The 22,521-nt window shown below is 39.7% G+C and overlaps 2 protein-coding genes across 2 annotated transcripts in view; one reads left to right on the top strand and one right to left on the bottom strand.

The window, feature by feature from the left end:
- Positions 1–1,770: 1,770 nt before the first annotated feature.
- LOC126999970 (mitochondrial protein C2orf69-like) lies at positions 1,771–8,184 on the bottom strand. Its single transcript, XM_050863284.1, has 6 exons — positions 7,867–8,184; positions 5,228–5,387; positions 4,569–4,696; positions 3,011–3,461; positions 2,333–2,464; positions 1,771–1,976 (listed from the first exon to the last, which is right to left on the bottom strand). The coding sequence occupies exons 1-6, from the start codon at positions 7,923–7,925 to the stop codon at positions 1,821–1,823; spliced, it is 1,086 nt and encodes a 361-aa protein (XP_050719241.1). The 5' UTR covers positions 7,926–8,184; the 3' UTR covers positions 1,771–1,820.
- Positions 8,185–10,244: 2,060 nt separating this feature from the next.
- LOC126999965 (uncharacterized) overlaps positions 10,245–22,521 on the top strand; it is a 48,384-nt gene continuing 36,107 nt past the window's right edge. Inside the window, exons 1-3 of the mRNA XM_050863270.1 lie at positions 10,245–10,309; positions 12,118–12,233; positions 21,484–21,595. Coding sequence (XP_050719227.1) covers positions 12,119–12,233; positions 21,484–21,595 — 227 coding nt within the window. The 5' untranslated portion in view covers positions 10,245–10,309; position 12,118. The remainder of the gene's footprint in view (positions 10,310–12,117; positions 12,234–21,483; positions 21,596–22,521) is intronic.

Below are 22,521 nucleotides of genomic sequence, written 5' to 3'. Positions count from 1 at the left end.
GCTGTGAGTCTGAGAACTCAATTTTCAGATATTTTATTTTATATTTTTTATTGCTGAGAATTTACGGGATTTTCGGAAGTCCAGACCTTTCAAGAACCCCACACTCATATTTTATGGGGAACTGAAATAAGATATTATTTACTATAATAATAATAATAATAATAACAGCTTATAACTATTTGATTGCAGGACAGTGGGAACCATTTTTAGACCCTTCTTTTCTTGTATTAATCTTTATATTTTATTTCATTTGCATTAACTTGTATTAAAACAATTCTTTTATCACTCATTAATTACTCCATAAATGATCTCACAGTCTCATATCCCTGGTAGCATGATCCGGCATAAGTTGTTATTGGAGACTGGTGTTCGGGGATAAACAAGGGAAAAAGAAAATGTACATTTATTTAAAATTAAATGAAAGTAATTGCCTTACACAGTATTCTATGCTCAGACGATCATAACACTGGCATACTCAGCAATGGATGCAACATATGACAAACGACATGTCTTAAACATAATACTACAATATGTGCTCAGTTGTTGCCACTAATAATAACACTTGTCGCTCCACAAGCAGTGGTTTGTATCTCTCTGCTTACATCACAATCATTATGTACTCTCTTCACAAAATCCAAGTAACACATTCCTATAGTATAATCTACTACAAGTCACAGAAGCACCAAATTATACCACACCCAGTGGTTTTACCTTTTCTTTATATCGCAATAAAATAATCACAATCCTGTCCCACTCACAATCCTACTTCACATCTCCTACATTATAATCTCCAGGACAATACAGTCGGTTTCCCTTAGATTCTCGAATTTCTACTCACGCTTAAGATCACAACAGCCATTCTTGGCTGAGTGAGTAGCAAGGTCTGCTTGAGGCGAGAACCAAGCTCGGTCTGCCCATACCACTGATTTCTAGGCCACATTTTTCTTTGCTTGAGGCGGACTTACATCCTTGACACGCTCTTAATTTTCTACATAACCAGTGGCCAATACATCCTGTCACACCCATTTGTTCGCTCATTATGTTGTATTGTTTTACTTCTCCTGCTATTCGTGATTTCACTCTTAAGACACTCCCACAGTGATTTTTCTTTTAAGCTATTGGTTTATAACATGTCGCCACGACTGACGTCACGGGTCAGAGTCTTTTCAATGGTTGTTCACACTTTCTGACCACGCCTACTGGGTATCTGTTTTCTGTATCTGAGTCTGGGTATCTGTTTTCCTTTACCCTCGTTTTTGTTATCGTTTGTACTTTGAGATGTTTACACTGTTATATGTGTCACCCTTCTTGTTAGTGTTTGTCCTGTCAGATGTTTACACAGTTGTATATCTGTCATTCCTCTCTGGGTATCTGTTTTCCTTTACCCTCGTTGTTTGTTCGTTTTCTGGGTCCCGACACCATGTAGGCTCTGTGGGTATGGTGTTTGACTTGTGACCAAGACGTGCGTTCAATCCCAGCTCGCACTACCTTCTCAGTGAGAGAAGTGGCGCTTTCTTTTGTAATCCAAGCAGAGCTATATGGTTTTGCCACCTAGTTTAGGGGTATTCTTTCATCACATTTTGGCAGGACTCTGATTCACAAGTTCTTCGTAAGACTATTTCAATTACATCCTACGTATATACATTTCAAAATAATTATTTTTCCACATTAAATATTGTAAATCTGAAATTGTGAATATATAAAAGTTATTCCACTGTTTTTTTCCCTCCTTTCTACTTTTTCAATTAGGTATAACAAAACATACTTGGCTGTAAGTCTTTTTAAGTTTATTATTGAATATACACAAAAAGATATACTCATCAAGTAAAGTGGTTCAGAACATTGAAGTGCAACAACAGAGTTGGTGCTTCCTCTTCAAAGTGGAGGGAGTAATTTACCTTGGCTCCAGCACGTCTCAAGATGTCATGAAAAGACTTACACTCTTTGCCTATCCAGGGACGGAATTCATCACGAACCTGTAAGAGAAAATTGGTCAATGAAAAAACAGTATAAGCCTTGAAATATTTCATTCAAAATTAATACATGCATTCGTTTCCAATGTCTCCTAGACTGATTACACTATGTTTGTTAAGAATGCAGCAATATCAACCACCAGCCACGCAGTGCCATGCTAGACTGTCACAGCCCTTCAACAACAACAATTCTTATCTGATCTACACACTTTCTATAGGCCTAGGATATGCTATAGCTGTGCGTGGTTGCAGTGCTCGGTTTCATCACATTAGCCCTTTGAGCATGTGGTGGAAAGAACCCATTACCCCACGACGGGCCAGTGTGAGGTCTGGGATTGCTATATAAATGCGAAGCTCACCTGGTATGGTGTGACATGTATGTGGATGGTAATGTGCTGCCGTGCTGCCAGAGACTTGAGGATAGAAGGGGAGGTGATCCAGGTGTCACGGCCACCTGCATGTCCACCATCCAGCCAGTACATGTTCCTTATCTGGATAAATTATTTAACATGAATATTTTTACAAAACCTTCAGGTTGAATAAAATTTTACTTTGTGTTTGCCAATGACCTAGAGGGCATTTTCTTGGGGATTTATGTTTTTGGTAGGATTAATCTGTGTCAATACAGAAAAAAAAAAAAAGTGTTCAGCAAAGTGTCATGCCTGAAGGGTTATCAGTCCTCTGAGGCACACAATGAGTGATATTTATGCCCTTCTTACTTTTACACATGCCGAATATCTAACACTTCCATGTAACATTTTCCAGGAAATAACACACTATAACACCTGATAGAAATTCAGTTTTAAAGAGAGAATTTCAAGAAAATATAATCATAATGAACATATGTAAATGGAAGACTTGGATGCCATAGGAAGCTTTATGAAGACTGAAGTGCTTGAGTGTAATATTCTTTGAAGAGGACTACCCTCAAAGAGTACCTTTGCTGTAAGAAGCACATAGTAGTTTTCAAGGATTCCTTAAAGTAAACCCCGTGGTCAAATGCTGTATAATACACATAATTATTTAAAATAACTTACCTTTTTAATAAAGCCATCCTGTTGTTGGGTTTGTTGTTGTATTGCCATCAATGTATGAAGTTCAGTAATGATTTGGTTCAATACAACACATCCCTTGCTGAAGCCTATGAATGATACTTCACTGAATTCTGTCTCTTTAAGTTCATTTTTTAAACAATGATCATTTGTTTTAGGAAGATCTGTATTACACTCTTGGGCCTCTGTGATGTCACTAAGACTCTTATGGCATAACGACTGTGATGAGTCGTCAATGTTACTTCCTTGAAGACCTTGATCAGCTGTGGGATTTTCATCTCCTATGCTTGTCTGCAGAGCCTGAGCCTTCCTGAGTGTCTCAAGTATAAGTGAAGCAAGGTAAGTCAGGGCAGTTCCTTCAGGGGCGTGTGTTGGTGCTCCAACACTGTTACTGATCACAAAGTTGTCATAGCAGCTGAATGTTTTCCTCTCCATTCTGGAAGTTGAATAGTTTGACTAAAAAGGAGTTCCATTGTTATGCATACATCATAAAACACTATAATACTTCCATTTAACTTAAATAACTCAGTTTTGTGAGCAAAATACAAATCATTTCTGAACTGTAACATCACAATTTGACAATATATTGTTAATTATTTTCCTTCATTATCATCCTCGCATCTGGACCATAAAAGTCTGCTCAGACCAGTAGCAAATGATATATTATTATTTTACATTTACTGCCACTTCATTGGTGGTTTTCCTCTTACTACTAGAATACAATGTTGCTTCCATTACAATTTTAGTTCATTTGTCATTTGATTTTTTCTATAATTATCTTAAACCTCATCACGTAAATTTGAGAATTTGCTCTGAATTTTTAAACAAAATTCCTCAGTCTTCTCACTAACTGCAAAAAGTATTACTTTCTTCATTAACTTTTCCCTCATTTTAGGTTTGAGCCTATTTTACACCTTACCAAATGGTGGGCTCTGAATTTGAATTTATTTAGTAATGTTACATCCCTCACTATGTCCAGATTTCCAGTAAGAATAGAATCAATTCAATGGTCTCCATTAGGGCTTTTTTAGGTCCATTTTTTGTTTGCTCTTTTCTAAAGACTTAATCTACATGATGTAAAGTCCTATAAAGGAGGAGTTAAATATTTGTTGAACAGTTCCTTTGAGTAGTGCATTCACTGAACTTGAGTATAGAAGACAAATAAGAGTCAAGAAGTGTGCTCAAGTAAACATAGACGACATAGTGACACACAGGATCTCAATAAATTTGTATTACATACTGTTTGTCAAGCATTGTTTCAATGAATCCTAAGTGACACAGGATGGCAAATCAATGAACTTATGTGTCATATTTATAACTCGAGGATTGCTTCAACATGGTTTAAGTGAAGTAAAAATGATAACTCATCAAATGTCTAAATGAATATATATTAGTGACAAAAATATCACCCAAAGGTAAGGAAAATAATATTCAAAACGTCTGATAGAGATTAAGCCTTATAATACTGTATTATAGCATCTCAATCATCTCAATGACCTTAGCAATGCAGACAAGGAGGATACATCACATTTACATCAATTACCTGCTAGGTTTGATAATTAAAACATGGTGAGCTGGAAACTTTGCAGCCAAGAGCGATGCAGTGCTGGTGAGGGACCAGTCCACATACCGCTTGTGGTCACGATGAGCGGCCATGACCTCAGGGTAATCCTGGCAAGTCACGGGTCACTACCACTCACAAAGTCTTGCAGCTTTTTTTCGATGACTATCTTATGTTTGTTAAATTTACTGACATAGAAAAGACTTGCAAAATTTAAAGAAATTTTGTACTCTTAGCTAATGAGATAAACAATGGAGAAATATACTTACTATTAGCTGAACAACTTTCACTCTGTTGCTCTAGTATTTTAGAACAATTCAACAAGTTAATTAGCTATTCCTGAAACAAAGTCTCATCATGTTGAAGTGTTATATCATGAACAAAGTTTACAAAGTTTAATGAGACAGTGAATGATGTCCAAGTCTTTCAGTCCTATACACTGAAGGTAGAAAAAAAAAATTGATCTCTCTCCACTTTTGTCAGAGTTCTATGTAACTTTATGGTGCCATGAACTGCTCCAGTGAAATCACTTAATGTCTAATGAGTCAAATATGCTGATTTATTTATTTTGATATGTGCTTAAATGTTATAAGATCACAAAATACAAAACAAATTTCAGTTCAGACAAGTGTATTGATTACCTGGACATCTCCACCAAAGAACACTAAAACTGGAGATGGTAGACTTGGGGTGGGTGAGGAGGGCTTGACGTAGATCACCTCATTGGCCCGGCCTGATGGCTCACCAACTAGGCCAAGCCGCACTGGAGACATTTCAGCTTGTGCGATATGACTCATTTTCCTGCAAAATATTATGCAAATGTCATTTACATACATCCTTTCTAAGTATACTTACATCTAAATGGATGGATGGTGATGAAGACATCTAGGGTCATACATAAACGTAGATCAAATGTATTCCTTTTGTTTCCTGAATTGCCACTACACCAAATTAAAAAATATGGATATTACTAAGAATCTTGTTATAAATTTTGAAAAGGTTTATTAGAAAAAATGCGTAACAAGGTGTAAACTAACAGCAAGTTTACTACTGCAAGTCGGTCAGTGAATGATCTGTATTATCTATCAATACAAAGTGTTCATATGACCACATTACCAGCTTAGATCCATACAGTAAAAACAATTCATTAGGAACAACTGATTAATTAAGAACAAGCATGCAGCTTTTCAAAAAAACATAAAATCATGAATGCTCCATTAAACAATCAAGGGTACCTACTGAGAAACTTATAAACAAATATTCTCTCTCTCTCTCTCTCTCTCTCTCTCTGATAATTTGTATTTTATTTATATCTGAACAAAAATGAGAGTTGTTCATTTGTTTTACATATGCACTTGATGGCTGAACTTGCTTTGAGTACATCTTAAATACAATGGCATAATCATTTTCTGACTCCATATCTGATAACATCTAACAATTTGATTTCAGCATAGTAACCTTTTTTTCTTATCAATGTGTGGGTGGTAATTGAACTGAAGGGTGAATTTGTACCGAATCTATAACAGGCCTGAAGAGGATAAAGACCCCAAAGACCTTAAGCCATAGGGTACCCTTGGGCTTCACACTAGTGACTGCCTCCTGTCTTGGGGCCTAGGTTCAAATCCTGGGCAGATTGTCGGGAAAAAGATTTGTTCTTCCAAAGAGATCAATTTTTCATGAGGAAGTAGAAATACCCCCCATTTAATATTATCCTAGAAGATACTGGACAGCAAAAAAGTGTGAGGCATATCATACGATTGAGATGGTAAAGTTACATGGAGAGAATGAATATTGTTACTGTAAAGCATTGAAATAGAATCGGGGAAGGAGTGGCATGTAAAAAAGTAAGAGGTATAGGACCATGCAAAATTGACTGAGTTCAGGGCCAGAGCTCGAGGTAGATGGCTAAGGCTAGAATGACACCCCTCACATTGGGCACTAGCTTAGGGTGACCAGACGTCCCCGGTTTCCGGGGACAGTCCCCGTTTTCAGTGACCTGTCCCCGGCTACTGCTGTCCCCGGAAATGTCCCTGGTTTTCACTGTGACCAAAAGATCCGAAATTCGAAAAGGAAAAAAGGAAAAAAAAAATGTTGACCAAACAATACGTGTAGTTGCGCACCGTACTACTCGCACTGTACAGTGTACAGTGTATATAACTAAGGAAATGATAAATAGCTTTGCACGGCATAATTTGCAGGACTGCCTTCCAAGAACATACAAATTGTTAATCAATTGAATTTTTATTCAATTCCTTTGCAATTTAGGATAAATAGGGTGACAGAAACTTATGAATGCAGCTTTATGAATGGTAAGGGCAGTGCCCCCATTTTAGTTTTTCAATGACAAAAACACTACATGTTTTGGAGGTTTTTATGCCGAAAATGTCCCTGGATTTTGTCTCAGAAATCTGGTCACCTTACACTGGCTACCATCTTAAAATCAACCCCACAGCTTTAAGGGGCATGATAATGGGACACTGACATGCAGAATGTAGAATCTATGTGTGCTAAATATTTTATACTATGATTTTTGGACTGTGAATATAGCAGAAGAACTCATGTTGTATCATATTCATGCTGCTGCACCTACATTCTGATATCAATGTCTATACATAGATGGTATGCTAGCATTTGGAAAATTGAACATAGCTCCATGACTAAGGAAATACTGTAATGAGTGCAAGGGAGAAAAAGAGCCACACAGTTGGGGAGTGTCTTTTTACCCCAATGATACCTCAACATTGGGCCAACATTGTAGTAAAGACACTTAACATTCATTGGGGTAAAGACATTTTCCCGACATTTTTGCATACATTGTGCTACCACTGGGGTAACATTGAGATATACTGGGGTAAACAGACACCTGACATTCATTAGGGTAATCGTGAATATTCCCCGACATTTTCTCATAAACAGGAGTATCATTAGGTTAGAACTGTGGTAAAAAGGCATCTGACATTTACTGGGATAAAGCCATTTTTGCATACATAAGGCTACCACTGGGGCAACATTGAGATATACTGGGGTAAACAGACACCTGACATTCATTAGGGTAAAAGGACATTGCATACACTGATTAGCACGCACAGGGGTACATACATTGAGGTAAACAGACACTGACATGCATATAGGACTCAAGACATCATCGCATTCACTGGGGTATCACGGAGTACCATTAGGGTGACATGGCGCAAAAGGCTGAAAAGACATCACGCAGTCCCTCACACAGTAATCATATTGACCCAGGTGTTCCCTCTTCCCCCAGGTACTGATATCCCACCTGGGGCTCAGCAGGCAGCAGCAGGTCACTAGCAGGTGCCTCGATCTGCTCCACACCATTTATTTGCCCTGCATCGGAAATATATTAATGGTCACTGTCTCGAAGTGTCTCCCCCGCCTTCCCTCTGCACCCATGTCACTGCAAGCGCAAGGGTTCATGTGGGACACCCCTGCAAGTCGTGGCAATTAAGCCTTTGACAACCATGCACTGACCAAGAGATATATATGAAGGAGAAGAGAAAGAGAAGGCAAGAAGAGAAAGAAGGGAAACGAAGACGAAGAAGAAAGAAGAGAAACGTAACCAAGAGGAAAAGAATGAAAGAAAGAATTTAAGAGAATGAAACGAAGACGAAGAAGAAAGAAGAGAAACGTAACCAAGAGGAAAAGAATGAAAGAAAGAATAAGAGAATGAAACGAAGACGAAGAAGAAATTAAGAAGAGAAACGTAACCAAGAGGAAAAGAATGAAAGAAAGAATAAGAGAATGAAACGAAGACGAAAAGAATGAAAGAAGGAAGAGAAATGAAGACGAAGACGAAAAGACAGAATATAAGAAATAACGAAAAGAATGAAAGAAAGAAGAGAAAGAAAAAGACGAAAAGAAAGAGAAAAAGAAGACTAAGAAAGAGAGAAATCAAGACGAAAAGAAAGAGAAATGTCGAAAAGAGAGAATGAAAGAAAGAAGAGAAAAAAGAAGACGAAAAAGAAAGAACAGCAGAAAAGAAGACGAAAACAAAGAAAGAAAGAAGACAGATAACACGAAGAAGAAAGAAGAGATCGAAACGGACGACATGAAAGATAATGAACGAAGAGGAAGAAGAAAGAAAGAATGAATGAAGACAAACGAAGACGAAAAGACAGAAAGACAAACGAGAGATAAGACTGAACCATTATCCGCAGCCAACCACTGAGTGACCGGAAGGGTGAAAATTGTGTGCATCCGCCAATTGCCGCTTGACACTTCTAAACCTGTCTGGTCCCGTCCTGTCTGTGTTCTGTACTATGACCTGCCCCTGTCTGTATACTGTCTTGTATGACCTGTTCCTGCCTGTATAATGCTATATGTGTGTTCTGTATGACCTGCCCCTGTCTGTATAACGTTTTGTACGACCTGTTCCTGCCTGTATAACGTTCTGTATATTTCCTGCCTTTATAATGCTATATGTGTGTTCTGTATGACCTGGGCCCCTGTCTGTATAATGTTTTGTATGACTGTTCCTGCCTGTATAACGTTCTGCATAACCTTTCCTGCCTGTATGCTATATATGTGTGTTCTGTATATCCTGTCCCTGTCTGTATAACGTATAGGTTGTATATCTTGTATAACCTGTCCCTGTCTGTATAACGTAATGTATGTTCTATATAACCTGTCACTGTCTGTATAACGTAATGTATGTCCTGTATAACCTGTCCCTGCCTTTACCGTTCTGTATAACCTGTTCAGCTACCTGTATAACGTTTATGTGTGTTTTGGGTCATTCATATGCTATCTACGAGTTAAACGTCTATCTATCATTGTAACTGTATGTATAATTGTAGTTACATTCAAATAGATAAGCATATATGGCTGTTATTGCATTTTTTGTACTTGTAAGATATATACCTATAAATGAAATAAGTAATTTTTATAGAAATGTTATACTGCCTGCAAGTCAAAGTGCTAGAAAGGAGAAGAGAGTTTAGTGAGTATAGAAAAATGCAATATACAATTGTAGTTTAAATATTTGATGTAATAATTACTTTTATAAATATGTATGAATAGCAGAAGAGAAGTTTAGCGGGTGGGCGCGGACCAACGTCACCAAACTCTCGTACTCGGCATATCGTCTTTGCCGGTTTCAGACCAAAGACCATTTTACCCACACAGATAACGACATTCACTTACATTTTTTGTTCAAATCGTTAATCACTGATGTTTTTCGCATTAGTCGGGGACCGAAAACCGGAAAACAGGTTCTGAGTACGATAATGTGGTAGCCCTGGCGCGGACGTTGATATAGGAATAAGCTCGCAACCGCAAAATAACTCGCAGAGCGAGATTCAACCTGCTTACTTTTTCTATATATCAGTCACTGAATTCATGAACTTGTCCTGTTTTGACTCCAATACACGGCACACACATCATAGCAGGACTTTTAATCAGTAGAAGGCTTTATAACAAACGAATAAGGCAGATTTTAGAAAGAATATACCCATACATTGACTTTCTCTCTGTTCTTGCTTGTTTGGTCTGGTGTGCTATTGTCTTGCCGGCAATATCAACCACCACAGAGACAACACGTGGACAAAACTAGGCAAATTATTACATTTTCCTGCAGTGTTTTCCCGAATGCGCATGCGTGGTGGACATCAGAGCGACTTATTTCTGTGGGGAGGTATTTCTCGCCACAACGTCACCTCAGCTGCTCAACGATCGTCCGCACGTCAACACACCGCCCGCCGCAGGTCTTTATCCTTTATTCCTCCATTATTCCCCTTCACCCACGCCTGCAGGTCTATTTGAGGGTCGCGGTGCAGCTCGGGCGTGTGTGGGTGGGCGTGGGGCGGCGTGCGAGGGCGTGGAGGGCGGTGAGGGCGGCCTGCTGGAGCCCGTCCCTGCCCACCAACCACCGGCCATGCAGACGAACCGCCAGAAAATTAAACCTCCACTATCTTATTTTCCCTTTCCTGCCACTACCGTTGTTATATTATCTTGTGTTGCTTATTTAGTGGGTCTGGGGAGTTTATTTCAGCGTTGTGTGGATAAAATTAAACTCCCTCCTGGCTGTCCTTCCTCCCTGACACCACCATTCTTCCCTCCCTGACTACCGTCGTTATATTATCTTGTGTTGCTTGTTAATGGGTTGGGGAGTTAATTCAGCGTTGTGTGCTTCAGTTCATACTCCCCCTGGCTTACCTTCCTCTCCCTGACACCACCATTGTTATATTAGTTCCTATGTTGCTTGTCAGTGTGTTGGATGAGTCTATTACAGGGTCGTGTGCTATTCCTGAAGGTTCAATAGTCTCAGTTCACACTACTCTGTATAAGACTAAAACAGTAATCTACCACCTTGGTGCTTGTCTCCATCACATTGGCCATTGAGCCTGTGGTGCATAAGAACCCATTACCCTGGGACACAGGTCGACATCCACAGTTACCATAGTTTATCTCCCCTAGATTTATCCTTGTAATGGTCTGAGGTGTGGGTAAAAAACCCAAAGGCCCTAAGCATTGGGGTGCCCTTTGGCTCAACGCTAGGGTGTCCGCCTCGCATCTTGGGAGCCTGGGTTTGGTTCCTAGGTGTATTGTTTGGAAAAAGATTTATTCCCCAAAATAGATCAGTTTTTCATGTGTTTTGAGAAGTGTCAGGCCCCTCCATGATAGTGGTGGTAAAGCAGCGGTGTCATCCATTCCTGTGATATGCCTCTCGCCATGAGTTGGGAAGGAGTCTTGAGTCTTGGGTTTTGCTTTCATAGAAAATGTGTTGTGAACATGAGTAACTTGAGAAAAGTGAAGTACGATGAGATTGATTTAAATGGCCCAAGACATGGATAAAGACTCCAAAGACCTTCAGCCTTGGGGTACCCTTTGGCTTCATGCTAAAGAGTCTGCCTTGCTTCTCATAGGCCCAGGTTCAAATCTCGGCAGATTTTTGGGAAAAGATTCATTCTCTCAAACTGATCAATTTGTCATACCATACCTCAAAGCATGAGGAGTAGAAATACCTCCCATTACACCTGGGTACCCCTCAATAATCAGTCAATAGGGGCACGCTCTGGGGGGTTCATTGCCTCACCCATGCTATGACACCAACCCAGGGGATCTCTCCGAGCAAGATTCCATACAAGCCCCCCTTCCATCCTAACTACCTTATGGCAGGATTCATTAACTTCATCAAGCCACAAACTTAGTGTATTTCCGCTTGGCCTCCTCCACTTTGGGATGTATTTTACAGCAACAACTCAGTGATCAGGGTCAGCTTTTAGGTAATGTGATAGTTGCCTGTATAGCTGTAATTCAGTCTCATGGGAGTAATTGCTGATGTAACATTTTCATTCCAGAAATATCCCATGATTCTGTGAAGACTGCCTACCCAATAGCTATTACAAAATTTGCTACAGCACTTTTCTATCTGTATTACTGGTGAAGACAGCTATTTCTGTGTGAGAAGCATCACATTATGTACAGAAATGGGTAGTCTGTGTCTCTGAAATAGACTGCTTAGGTCAGCTTATTAATATCCAAAAGTATTAAAATTGATACTTCATTTCAGAATGTCTGGCAAGGTGAAGCAGCGCAGTGCAGCTAACACCTCTGAATCTGCCACTACTTCAGTGAATGAGCGGATCCTCAAGCGCTGCCACAGCCTCTATACAGACCAAGAGAATGGTGTGTGTTTGCTTTTACATATTTACATTGTTACTGGATGTAGTCAAGTTGATAATGATCTATACTATGACATTTTATAATGTTTTATTTAACTCAGGCAAGGTTAATTTCCTTAAATCTTTATTGCCTCTATAAAAGTTTCCCACAGGTGAAATAATCATTCATATCTGTTTTTCTTTCTCAGTCACATTTGAATAACATGATCTCTTCCTATTTATTTTCAATGTTGGTATGCTTAATTTGGTCAATCTGAAGAATATCTTCATCCCTTTTCTTATTTCCTTTCCTATGACCGACAGACTTGGTGAGGGGTAGTAAATGACCTGAATATTGTGGGCATGGGGCTTGAAGTGAAAAATAGTCAGGGCATTGAATTGAGTGAAAGATGTGGACTTATAGTAGGTTAATCATTTTCATTTGAATTTCATTGTTTTTTTGGGGCTTGAACCTACCCTGGGACAATGAAAGTATATCATGTTGACATGACTCAACGCCTCCATGATGTAGTAGCTAGCAAGCCTAGCTAGCTAGCCCAGGTTCAAATCCTTGCTCACCCAGGTGTTCATCCTCCCCAGCCTGGTGTATTAGTGGGTATCTAGAGAAACCTGTGAAGGTAAACTGAGGTAATGTGAAATTTGCCCTGAGTCCAGGTGTAATGGCTTCTCATCCACCACTGGGTCAAGGGCCAATAAGATGGAGCTGAGCAATAAGGCCATGTGTAGCCATAGCATATGACTCCAACTTTACCTTTACTTTTTTTTTATTTATTTATTTATTTCTATTTTTTTTTTACAGGTTATTGTTGCCTATTAAGACTTAAGTTTTAGGGGTCCGTTAGTGAATGTCCATGAGCCCGACGGTGGCTCAGGCAGGACTGTTCAAGTGATGCCTCTTGCGGCACATGCTGCCCTCTGGTTAACCTTCCAAACCCCAAACAGTCACTATAGGTCTTGAATCAGAAAGTTCATATATACCTCCTTACTAATGAGACTTTCTATACAGCAAAGTGAGGTTATTCTTTGTTGATTTATACCATAAGGTGCTAGCAATCATGTGTTTGAAGATACCCTAAACTTAACCTAACAAAACCCTATAGGTCTTGACTCAGAAAATTTATATATTCTTCCTTACTAATGAGACTTTCTATACAACAAAGTGAAGTCATTCTTCATTGATTTATACAATAAGGTGCTGGCAATCATGTGTTTGAAGAAACCTAAACTTAACCTATCCTAACAAAACCCCAAACAGTTTCTATTGATCTTGACTCAGAAAATTCATATATGCTTCCTTACTAATGAGACTTTCTATACAACAAAGTTAGGTCATTCTTTGTTGATTTATACCATAAGGTGTTGGCAATCACTCACTCTCCCTTCGCTGAAATCTCCATCCTAGGAGATTTCAATGTTCACCACCAGCTTTGGCTTTCATCCTCTTTCACTGTCCAGCCTGGTGAACAAGCCTACAACTTTGCAATCCTCAACGACCTAGAGCAGTTAATTCAGCAACCTACATGTATTCCCGACCGTCTTGGAGACAGGCCCAACATACTAGACCTCTTCCTTATCTCAAACACTTCTGCTTACTCTGCCAAACTGTTCTCTCCGTTGTGCTCCTCAGATCACAACCTTATTTCTTTATCCTGTCCTTTCGCTCCTGTACAGCCTCTGGACCCACCAAAGAGGAGATGTTTCTGGCATTTTGCTTCCGCTCGGTGTGACGACCTGAGGATGTACTTCTCTGATTTCCCGTGGAATGATTACTGCTTCCAGAAGAGAGACCCCTCTGTGTGTGTCTTTGCATCACAGAGGTGATTGTCTCTGGAATGGAGGCACACATTCCATGTACTTTCTCTACTCCTCATGCTAAAAAGTCTTGGTTTAATCACACTTGTTCTCGTGCTATCAAAGATAGAGAGGTATTTCACAAAAGGTACCAGAGCCTTCGCACTCCTGCTAACTATGATCTTTATATTTCTGCCCGGAATTGTGCCAAATCTATTCTTCAACTTACCAAAAGCTCTTTCATCCATAGGAAATGTCAGAACCTTGCTTTTTCTAATTCTTCCAGAGACTTCTGGCACCTAGACAAAAATATCTCCTTCAATTTCACTTCTTCATCTTTCCCTCCTCTCCTTAACCCTGATGGCAGCACCATCATCTCATCTATCTCCAAGGCTGAACTCTTCGCTCAAACTTTCTGTAACAACTCCACTGTGGACGATTCTGGGCATATTCCTCCTACTCATCCCCCCTCTGACTCCTTTATGCCTGTTATTAAGATTCTTAAGAATGATGTTTTCTATGCCTTCTCTGGCCTCAACTCTCAGAAGGCTTATGGACCTGATGGAGTGCCTCCTATTGTCCTTAAAAACTGTGCTTCCATGCTGACACCCTGCCTGGTCAAACTCTTTCGCCTCTGCCTATCAACATCTACCTTTCCTTCCTGCTGGAAGTACGCCTTCATACAGCCTGTGCCAAAGAAGGGTGACCGTTCCAATCCCTCAAACTACCGCCCTATAGCTTTACTTTCTTGTCTATCTAAAGCTTTTGAATCAATCCTTAGCCGGAAGATTCAAAAGCACCTTTCCACTTCTGATCTTCTATTTGATCTCCAGTATGGGTTCCCCAAGTGGCGTTCTACTGGCGATCTTCTTGCTCTATTAACTGACTCTTGGTCATCCTCTCTTTGCCGTTTCGGTGAAACTTTCTCAGTTGTGCTTGACATATCAAAAGCCTTTGATAGGGTCTGGCACAAATATTTGGTTTCCAAACTACCCTCCTACGGTTTCTATCCTTCTCTCTGTACCTTTATCTCCAGTTTCCTCTCTGACTGATCTATCACTGCTATAGTAGATGGTCACTGTTCTTCCCCTAAACCTATCAACAATGGTGTTCCTCAGGGCTCTGTTCTATCTCCCACTCTCTTTTGTTCATTGGTGATCTTTCCAAAACGAACTGTCCTATCCATTCTTACGCTGACCGAGGTGTTGCCACGGAAGCGCCTCACAGCTGATTGGGATCGCGGGGCAGCTTTTCGTGCCCTTGTTTAAACCTGACATTCCAGAATATTTTTTACATGGTTCAAAGCGAGTTCCAATAGCAACTGCTAATTTCATTAAGTTATTTTACTTAATGGCATATATTAATCTCGCAATATTTAGCAGTCATCCCTTTAGGTTAAAGTACTAAAGAGCTGATTACTAATGCAACTTCTGGGCAGTGAAGTATTGCCTTTGTTGTGGAACATCTCAACCACCCAGTTACCCACGGCTGCTCAGCTTTGCTCTCAGATCCCAGCTCACTTCGTAGACAACCCTTAATTCCTAACAGAAGATACCGTAAATTTAATAACCTAACCTAACAAAACCCCATACAGTCACTAGGTCTTGACTCAGAAAATTCATATATGCTTCCTCATTAATGAGACTTTCTATGCAACACAGTGAGGTCATTCTTTGTTGATTTATATTGTAAGGTGCTGGCAATCATGTGTTTGAGGAAACCCTAAACTTAACCCAACCTAACAAAACCCCAAACAGTTACCGTAGTACTAGGTCTTGACACAGAAAATTCATAAATGCTTCCTTACTAATGAGACTTTCCATACAACAAAGTTAGGTCATTATTGATTTATACCATAAGGTGCTGACAATCATGTATTTGAAGATACCTTAAACTTAACCTAACCTTACCTAACAAAACCCCAAACAGTTACTATAGGTATGTACACAGAAAATTCACATATGCTTCCTTACTAATTAGACTTTCTATACAACAAAGTGAGGTCATTCTTTGCTGATTTATACCATAAGGTGCTAGCAATCATGTGTTTGAAGATACCCTAAACTTAACCTAACCTAACAAAACCCCAAACAGTTTCTATTGATCTTGACTCAGAAAATTCATATATGCTTCCTTACTAATGAGACTTTCTTATATATATATATATATATATATATATATATATATATATATATATATATATATATATATATATATATATATATATATATATATATATATATATATATTATATTTTTATCAATTATCCATATTACATAGAATTAAATTAGGGGTATATCCTCAGAAAAATACAAAATAAAAAGCAAAAAAATATTAAAAAACCAATATTTCGCAGAGAGTTTTTTGATTGGACATATCTTCCAAAACAAATTTCTCTCCAATTTGCCAAATCTCCATGAGAAGTGAAAATCTTTACTAAAAAAAGCGTGTCTGGAAAGTAGTTATTTTACTTATTTTTTTGACTCTTTCTATACAACAAAGTTAGGTCATTCTTTGTTGATTTATACCATAAGGTGTTGGCAATCACTCACTCTCCCTTCGCTGAAATCTCCATCCTAGGAGATTTCAATGTTCACCACCAGCTTTGGCTTTCATCCTCTTTCACTGTCCAGCCTGGTGAACAAGCCTACAACTTTGCAATCCTCAACGACCTAGAGAAGTTAATTCAGCAACCTACATGTATTCCTGACCGTCTTGGAGACAGGCCCGACATACTAGACCTCTTCCTTATCTCAAACACTTCTGCTTACTCTGCCAAACTGTTCTCTCCGTTGTGCTCCTCAGATCACAACCTTATTTCTTTATCCTGTCCTTTCGCTCCTGTACAGCCTCTGGACCCACCAAAGAGGAGATGTTTCTGGCATTTTGCTTCCCCTCGGTGTGACGACCTGAGGATGTACTTCTCTGATTTCCCGTGGAATGATTACTGCTTCCAGAAGAGAGACCCCTCTGTGTGTGTCTTTGCATCACAGAGGTGATTGTCTCTGGGATGGAGGCACACATTCCATGTACTTTCTCTACTCCTCATGCTAAAAAGTCTTGGTTTAATCACACTTGTTCTCGTGCTATCAAAGATAGAGAGGTATTTCACAAAAGGTACCAGAGCCTTCGCACTCCTGCTAACTGTGATCTTTATATTTCTGCCCGGAATTGTGCCAAATCTATTCTTCGACTTACCAAAAGCTCTTTCATCCATAGGAAATGTCAGAACCTTGCTTTTTCTAATTCTTCCAGAGACTTCTGGCACCTAGACAAAAATATCTCCTTCAATTTCACTTCTTCATCTTTCCCTCCTCTCCTTAACCCTGATGGCAGCACCATCATCTCATCTATCTCTAAGGCTGAACTCTTCGCTCAAACTTTCTGTAACAACTCCACTGTGGACGATTCTGGGCATATTCCTCCTACTCATCCCCCCTCTGACTCCTTTATGCCTGTTGTTAAGATTCTTAAGAATGATGTTTTCTATGCCTTCTCTGGCCTCAACTCTCAGAAGGCTTATGGACCTGATGGAGTGCCTCCTATTGTCCTTAAAAACTGTGCTTCCATGCTGACACCCTGCCTGGTCAAACTCTTTCGCCTCAGCCTATCAACATCTACCTTTCCTTCCTGCTGGAAGTACGCCTTCATACAGCCTGTGCCAAAGAAGGGTGACCGTTCCAATCCCTCAAACTACCGCCCTATAGCTTTACTTTCTTGTCTATCTAAAGCTTTTGAATCAATCCTTAGCCGGAAGATTCAAAAGCACCTTTCCATTTCTGATCTTCTATTTGATCTCCAGTTTGGGTTCCCCAAGTGGTGTTCTACTGGCGATCTTCTTGCTCTATTAACTGACTCTTGGTCATCCTCTCTTTGCCGTTTCGGTGAAACTTTCTCAGTTGTGCTTGACATATCAAAAGCCTTTGATAGGGTCTGGCACAAATATTTGGTTTCCAAACTACCCTCCTACGGTTTCTATCCTTCTCTCTGTACCTTTATCTCCAGTTTCCTCTCTGACTGATCTATCACTGCTATAGTAGATGGTCACTGTTCTTCCCCTAAACCTATCAACAATGGTGTTCCTCAGGGCTCTGTTCTATCTCCCACTCCCTTTTGTTCATTGGTGATCTTTCCAAAACGAACTGTCCTATCCATTCTTACGCTGATGACTCTACACTGTATTTCTCAATTTCTTTTGATAGAAGGCCAATTCAACAGGAACTAGACGATTCTAGGCTGGAGGCTGCAGAACGCTTAACCTCAGACCTTACTATCATTTCCGATTTGGTCAAGAAGAACCTGGTGTCCTTCAATGCCTCAAAAACTCAATTTCTTCACCTATCATCTTGACACAATCTTCCAAACACCTATCCCCTATTCTTCGACAACACAGCTGTCACCTTCTCTTACACTAAACATCCTCGGTCTATCCTAAACTCAAAATCTCAACTGGAAACTCCAAATCTCCTCTCTCACTTAATCAGCTTCCTTGAGGTTGGGCGTTCTGTATCGTCTCCGCCAGTTTTTCTCCTCCACACAGATGCTGTCCATATACAGGGGCCTTGTCTGCCCTCCTTTGGAGTATGCATCACATGTGTGGGGGGGCTTTGCTCACACAGCTCTCTTGGACAAAGTATAGTCAAAGGCTCTTCGTCTCATCAAATCCCCTCCTCATACTGACAGTCTTCCACCTCATAAACTCTGCTGCCATGTTGCCTCTCTTTCTATCTTCTATTGATATTTTCATGCTGACTGCTCTTCTGAACTTGCCAACTGCATGCCTCCCCCCTCCCGTGGCCCTGCTGCATTTGACTTTCTACTCTAGCTCATCCCTGTACTGTCCAAACCCCTTTTGCAAGAGTTAACCAGCATCTTCACTCTTTCATCCCTTGCACTGGTAAACTCTGGAGCAGCCTTCCTTCGTCTGCATTTCCTCCTGCCTATGACTTGACCTCCTTCAAGAAGAGTGTATCAAGACACCTCTCCACCCAAAATTGACCTCTCTTTTGGCCATTCTTTACTTTTGTCTATTATGGGAGTGGTGAGTAGCGGGCTTTTTTTCTGCACTCTTTTTGTTGCCCTTGAGCCGTCTCCTTTGTTGTAAAAAAACAAATAAAAAAAATCATGTGTTTGAAGATACCTTAACCTAACCTAACCTAACAAAACCCCAAACAGTCACTGTAGGTCTTGACTCAGAAAATTCATATATGCTTCCTTACTAATGAGACTTCCTAGACAGCAAAGTGAGGTCATTCTTTGTTGATTTATACCATAAAGTGCTGGCAATTATGTGTTTGAAGAAACCCTAAACTTAATTGCAAAACCCCAAACAGTTACTATCGGTCTTGACTCAGAAAATTCATATATGCTTCCTTACTAATTAGACTTTCTATACAACAAAGTGAGGTCATTCTTTGTTGATTTATATCGTCAGGTGTTGGCAATCATGTGTTTGAAGAAACCTTAAACTTAACCTAACCTAACAAAACCCCAAACAGTTACTATAGGTCCTTACACAGAAAATTTGTATATGCTTCCTTACTAATGAGACTTTCTATACAACAAAGTGAGGTCATTCTTTATTGATTTATTCCATAAGGTGCTGGTAGTCATGTGCTTGAAGAAACCCTAAACTTAACCTAATACAACTCCAAACAGTTTCTATTGGTCCTGACTAAGAAAATTCATATATGCTTTTTATTAATGAGACTTTCTATACAACAAAATGAGGTCATTCTTTGTTGATTCATACCATAAGGTGCTGGCAATCATGTGTTTGAAGCGTTTCAAATTTATGCTTTTGCAACACACAGGTATGGCCAAAATCTTAGACACCGACTCACCTGCGACGTGCAAAATCTTGCTCTTAAGCAATACCTTAAAGAACATTCCCGTTAGGCCTAAAGATACGAGATTTAAGGTATACTTATGTTAAGAGGGGTTTCAATTAAGTTCGACCGAAGTGTCGGTGTCTTAAGCCAGACAGTGGCAATTCAGAGTTAATATGTAGACAGCCACGTTGCTTGCTCGCGTTCGACAGCAGACTGTGTAAGACCGAGGTGTTGCCACGGAAGCACCTCACAGCTGACTGGGATCGCGGGGCAGCTTTTCGTGCCCTTGTTTAAACCAGACATTCCAGAATATTTTTTACATGGTTCAAAGCGAGTTCCAATAGCAACTACTAATTTCATTAAGTTATTTTACTTAATGGCATATATTAATCTCGCAATATTTAGCAGTCATCCCTTTAGGTTAAAGTACTAAAGAGCTGATTACTAATGCAACTTCTGGGCAGTGAAGTATTGCCTTTGTTGTGGAACATCTCAACCACCCAGTTACCCACGGCTGCTCAGCTTTGCTCTCAGATCCCAGCTCAATTCGTAGACAACCCTTAATTCCTAACAGAAGATACCGTAAATTTAATAACCTAACCTAACAAAACCCCATACAGTCACTAGGTCTTGACTCAGAAAATTCATATATGCTTCCTCATTAATGAGACTTTCTATGCAACACAGTGAGGTCATTCTTTGTTGATTTATATTGTAAGGTGCTGGCAATCATGTGTTTGAGGAAACCCTAAACTTAACCCAACCTAACAAAACCCCAAACAGTTACCGTAGTACTAGGTCTTGACACAGAAAATTCATAAATGCTTCCTTACTAATGAGACTTTCCATACAACAAAGTTAGGTCATTATTGATTTATACCATAAGGTGCTGACAATCATGTATTTGAAGATACCTTAAACTTAACCTAACCTTACCTAACAAAACCCCAAACAGTTACTATAGGTATGTACACAGAAAATTCACATATGCTTCCTTACTAATTAGACTTTCTATACAACAAAGTGAGGTCATTCTTTGCTGATTTATACCATAAGGTGCTAGCAATCATGTGTTTGAAGATACCCTAAACTTAACCTAACCTAACAAAACCCCAAACAGTTACTATAGTCCTTGACTCAGAAAATTCATAAATGCTTCCTTACTAATAAGACTTTCTATACAACGAAGTGAGTCAATTTTTTGTTACTTTATACCACAAGTTGCTGGCTATCATGTGTTTGAAGATATCTTAACCCTTTCCATCCGTGATGCAGACGTTGGCGTCACATTATGGAAAGGGTCAAGAGGAAATGGAAGAGGATTAATCCTCTTCTAAACCTCTCAATCATCCTCTAAATTCCTCTTAATCCTCTTCCATTTCCTCTTAAAACCCCAAACAGTTACTATAGGTCTTGACTCAGAAAATTCATATTTCTTCCTTACTAATAAGACTTTCTATACAACCAAATGTGGTTTTTCAACTTTATCTTGATGGATTGATAGCTACCTAAATAAAAAAAAGGTGAAATTGAAGTACCAAACATATTGAGTGAAAGTTAAAAGTGCAGAAAGATGTGTTGCTCTCATTGAGTTAACACAGCAGCAACATGACAAACATTCTCTCTCTGTAGGTTTGGTGGGCATTGGAGAGAGCCTGGGCATGAAGATTTTGCCTCCTCGGAAGAAGATCAATGTCATGCTCATGGGCAACCACTCAGCGGGGAAGAGCTCCTTCATCAACTGGTGAGTGTGAAATTAATCTTCTTGTATATTTAGCCTTCCCATCAGATATTAAGGCAGTTTCCCATGAAATTAAGGTAGATTACAACCATTATCTTTCTCATCAACTGTTTTAGGCCTTTTTCATTAGTGGGCAATAGCCTGGACTCTTCATTTTACCCACCATATTTAATATTAATGTGCTGCTGTTCTAAAAGCTACAATATTCTTTTATATGAGCACTGAGGTACTCATTCTCGGGCTCTATCGATCTTCTCTTGGCATAAAATATAACCGCTAATTACAAGACTTGCATGTCCAGAGTTGTAAAAACAATAAAGGTAACTCAAAAGGGACATTAGTTTTACAATTTTTATTTTTTATTTTTTTTTTATTTTTTTTTTTTTACGTTGATTGCCTATTGCGCCGGTAGGCATCTTCCCGGTGGGGCCTGATGGTCAGCCCAAGGCTTCTTCCAGGTGGGGCCTGATGGTCGGCCCAGCCCGTTCTGGCGCAGGCGAGTGTTTATAGTGGCGCCATCTTGCATATGATCAATAGCAGTCATGGGAGCTACATAATCTGTGGCCTCAGTTGACATGGAATGTTGCCATGTCACATGCTGCCACCACCGCAGCTGCAGCCCCACATCAGCCTTGCCACACACCTCATAGATAAAAGGAGATTGCTGTTAAAAATTTGCATACATGACTTGTTCCTTAAATAAATCAAAATCAAAATTGGCATTTTGCTTCGACGTTCAGCTGGTTACATGTCTCCCCAACTTGCCCTACTTGCTGCTGCTGCTGGACATTTGGGTGCACCCCAGTCACTTGTTCACCCACCACCTGGCTCTCACAGAACCTTGATGATTATCAGACGACCATGTAGGAAAACATGGGTTATGTGTAGACTAGAGCCACACATGGTCAGTGGTTTTTGTTGCTGAAGTT

Source organism: Eriocheir sinensis, chromosome 17, assembly GCF_024679095.1.
Source record: "Eriocheir sinensis breed Jianghai 21 chromosome 17, ASM2467909v1, whole genome shotgun sequence".
Taxonomy (NCBI): domain Eukaryota; kingdom Metazoa; phylum Arthropoda; class Malacostraca; order Decapoda; family Varunidae; genus Eriocheir; species Eriocheir sinensis.
This window is presented reverse-complemented; position numbering and strand designations above follow the sequence as displayed.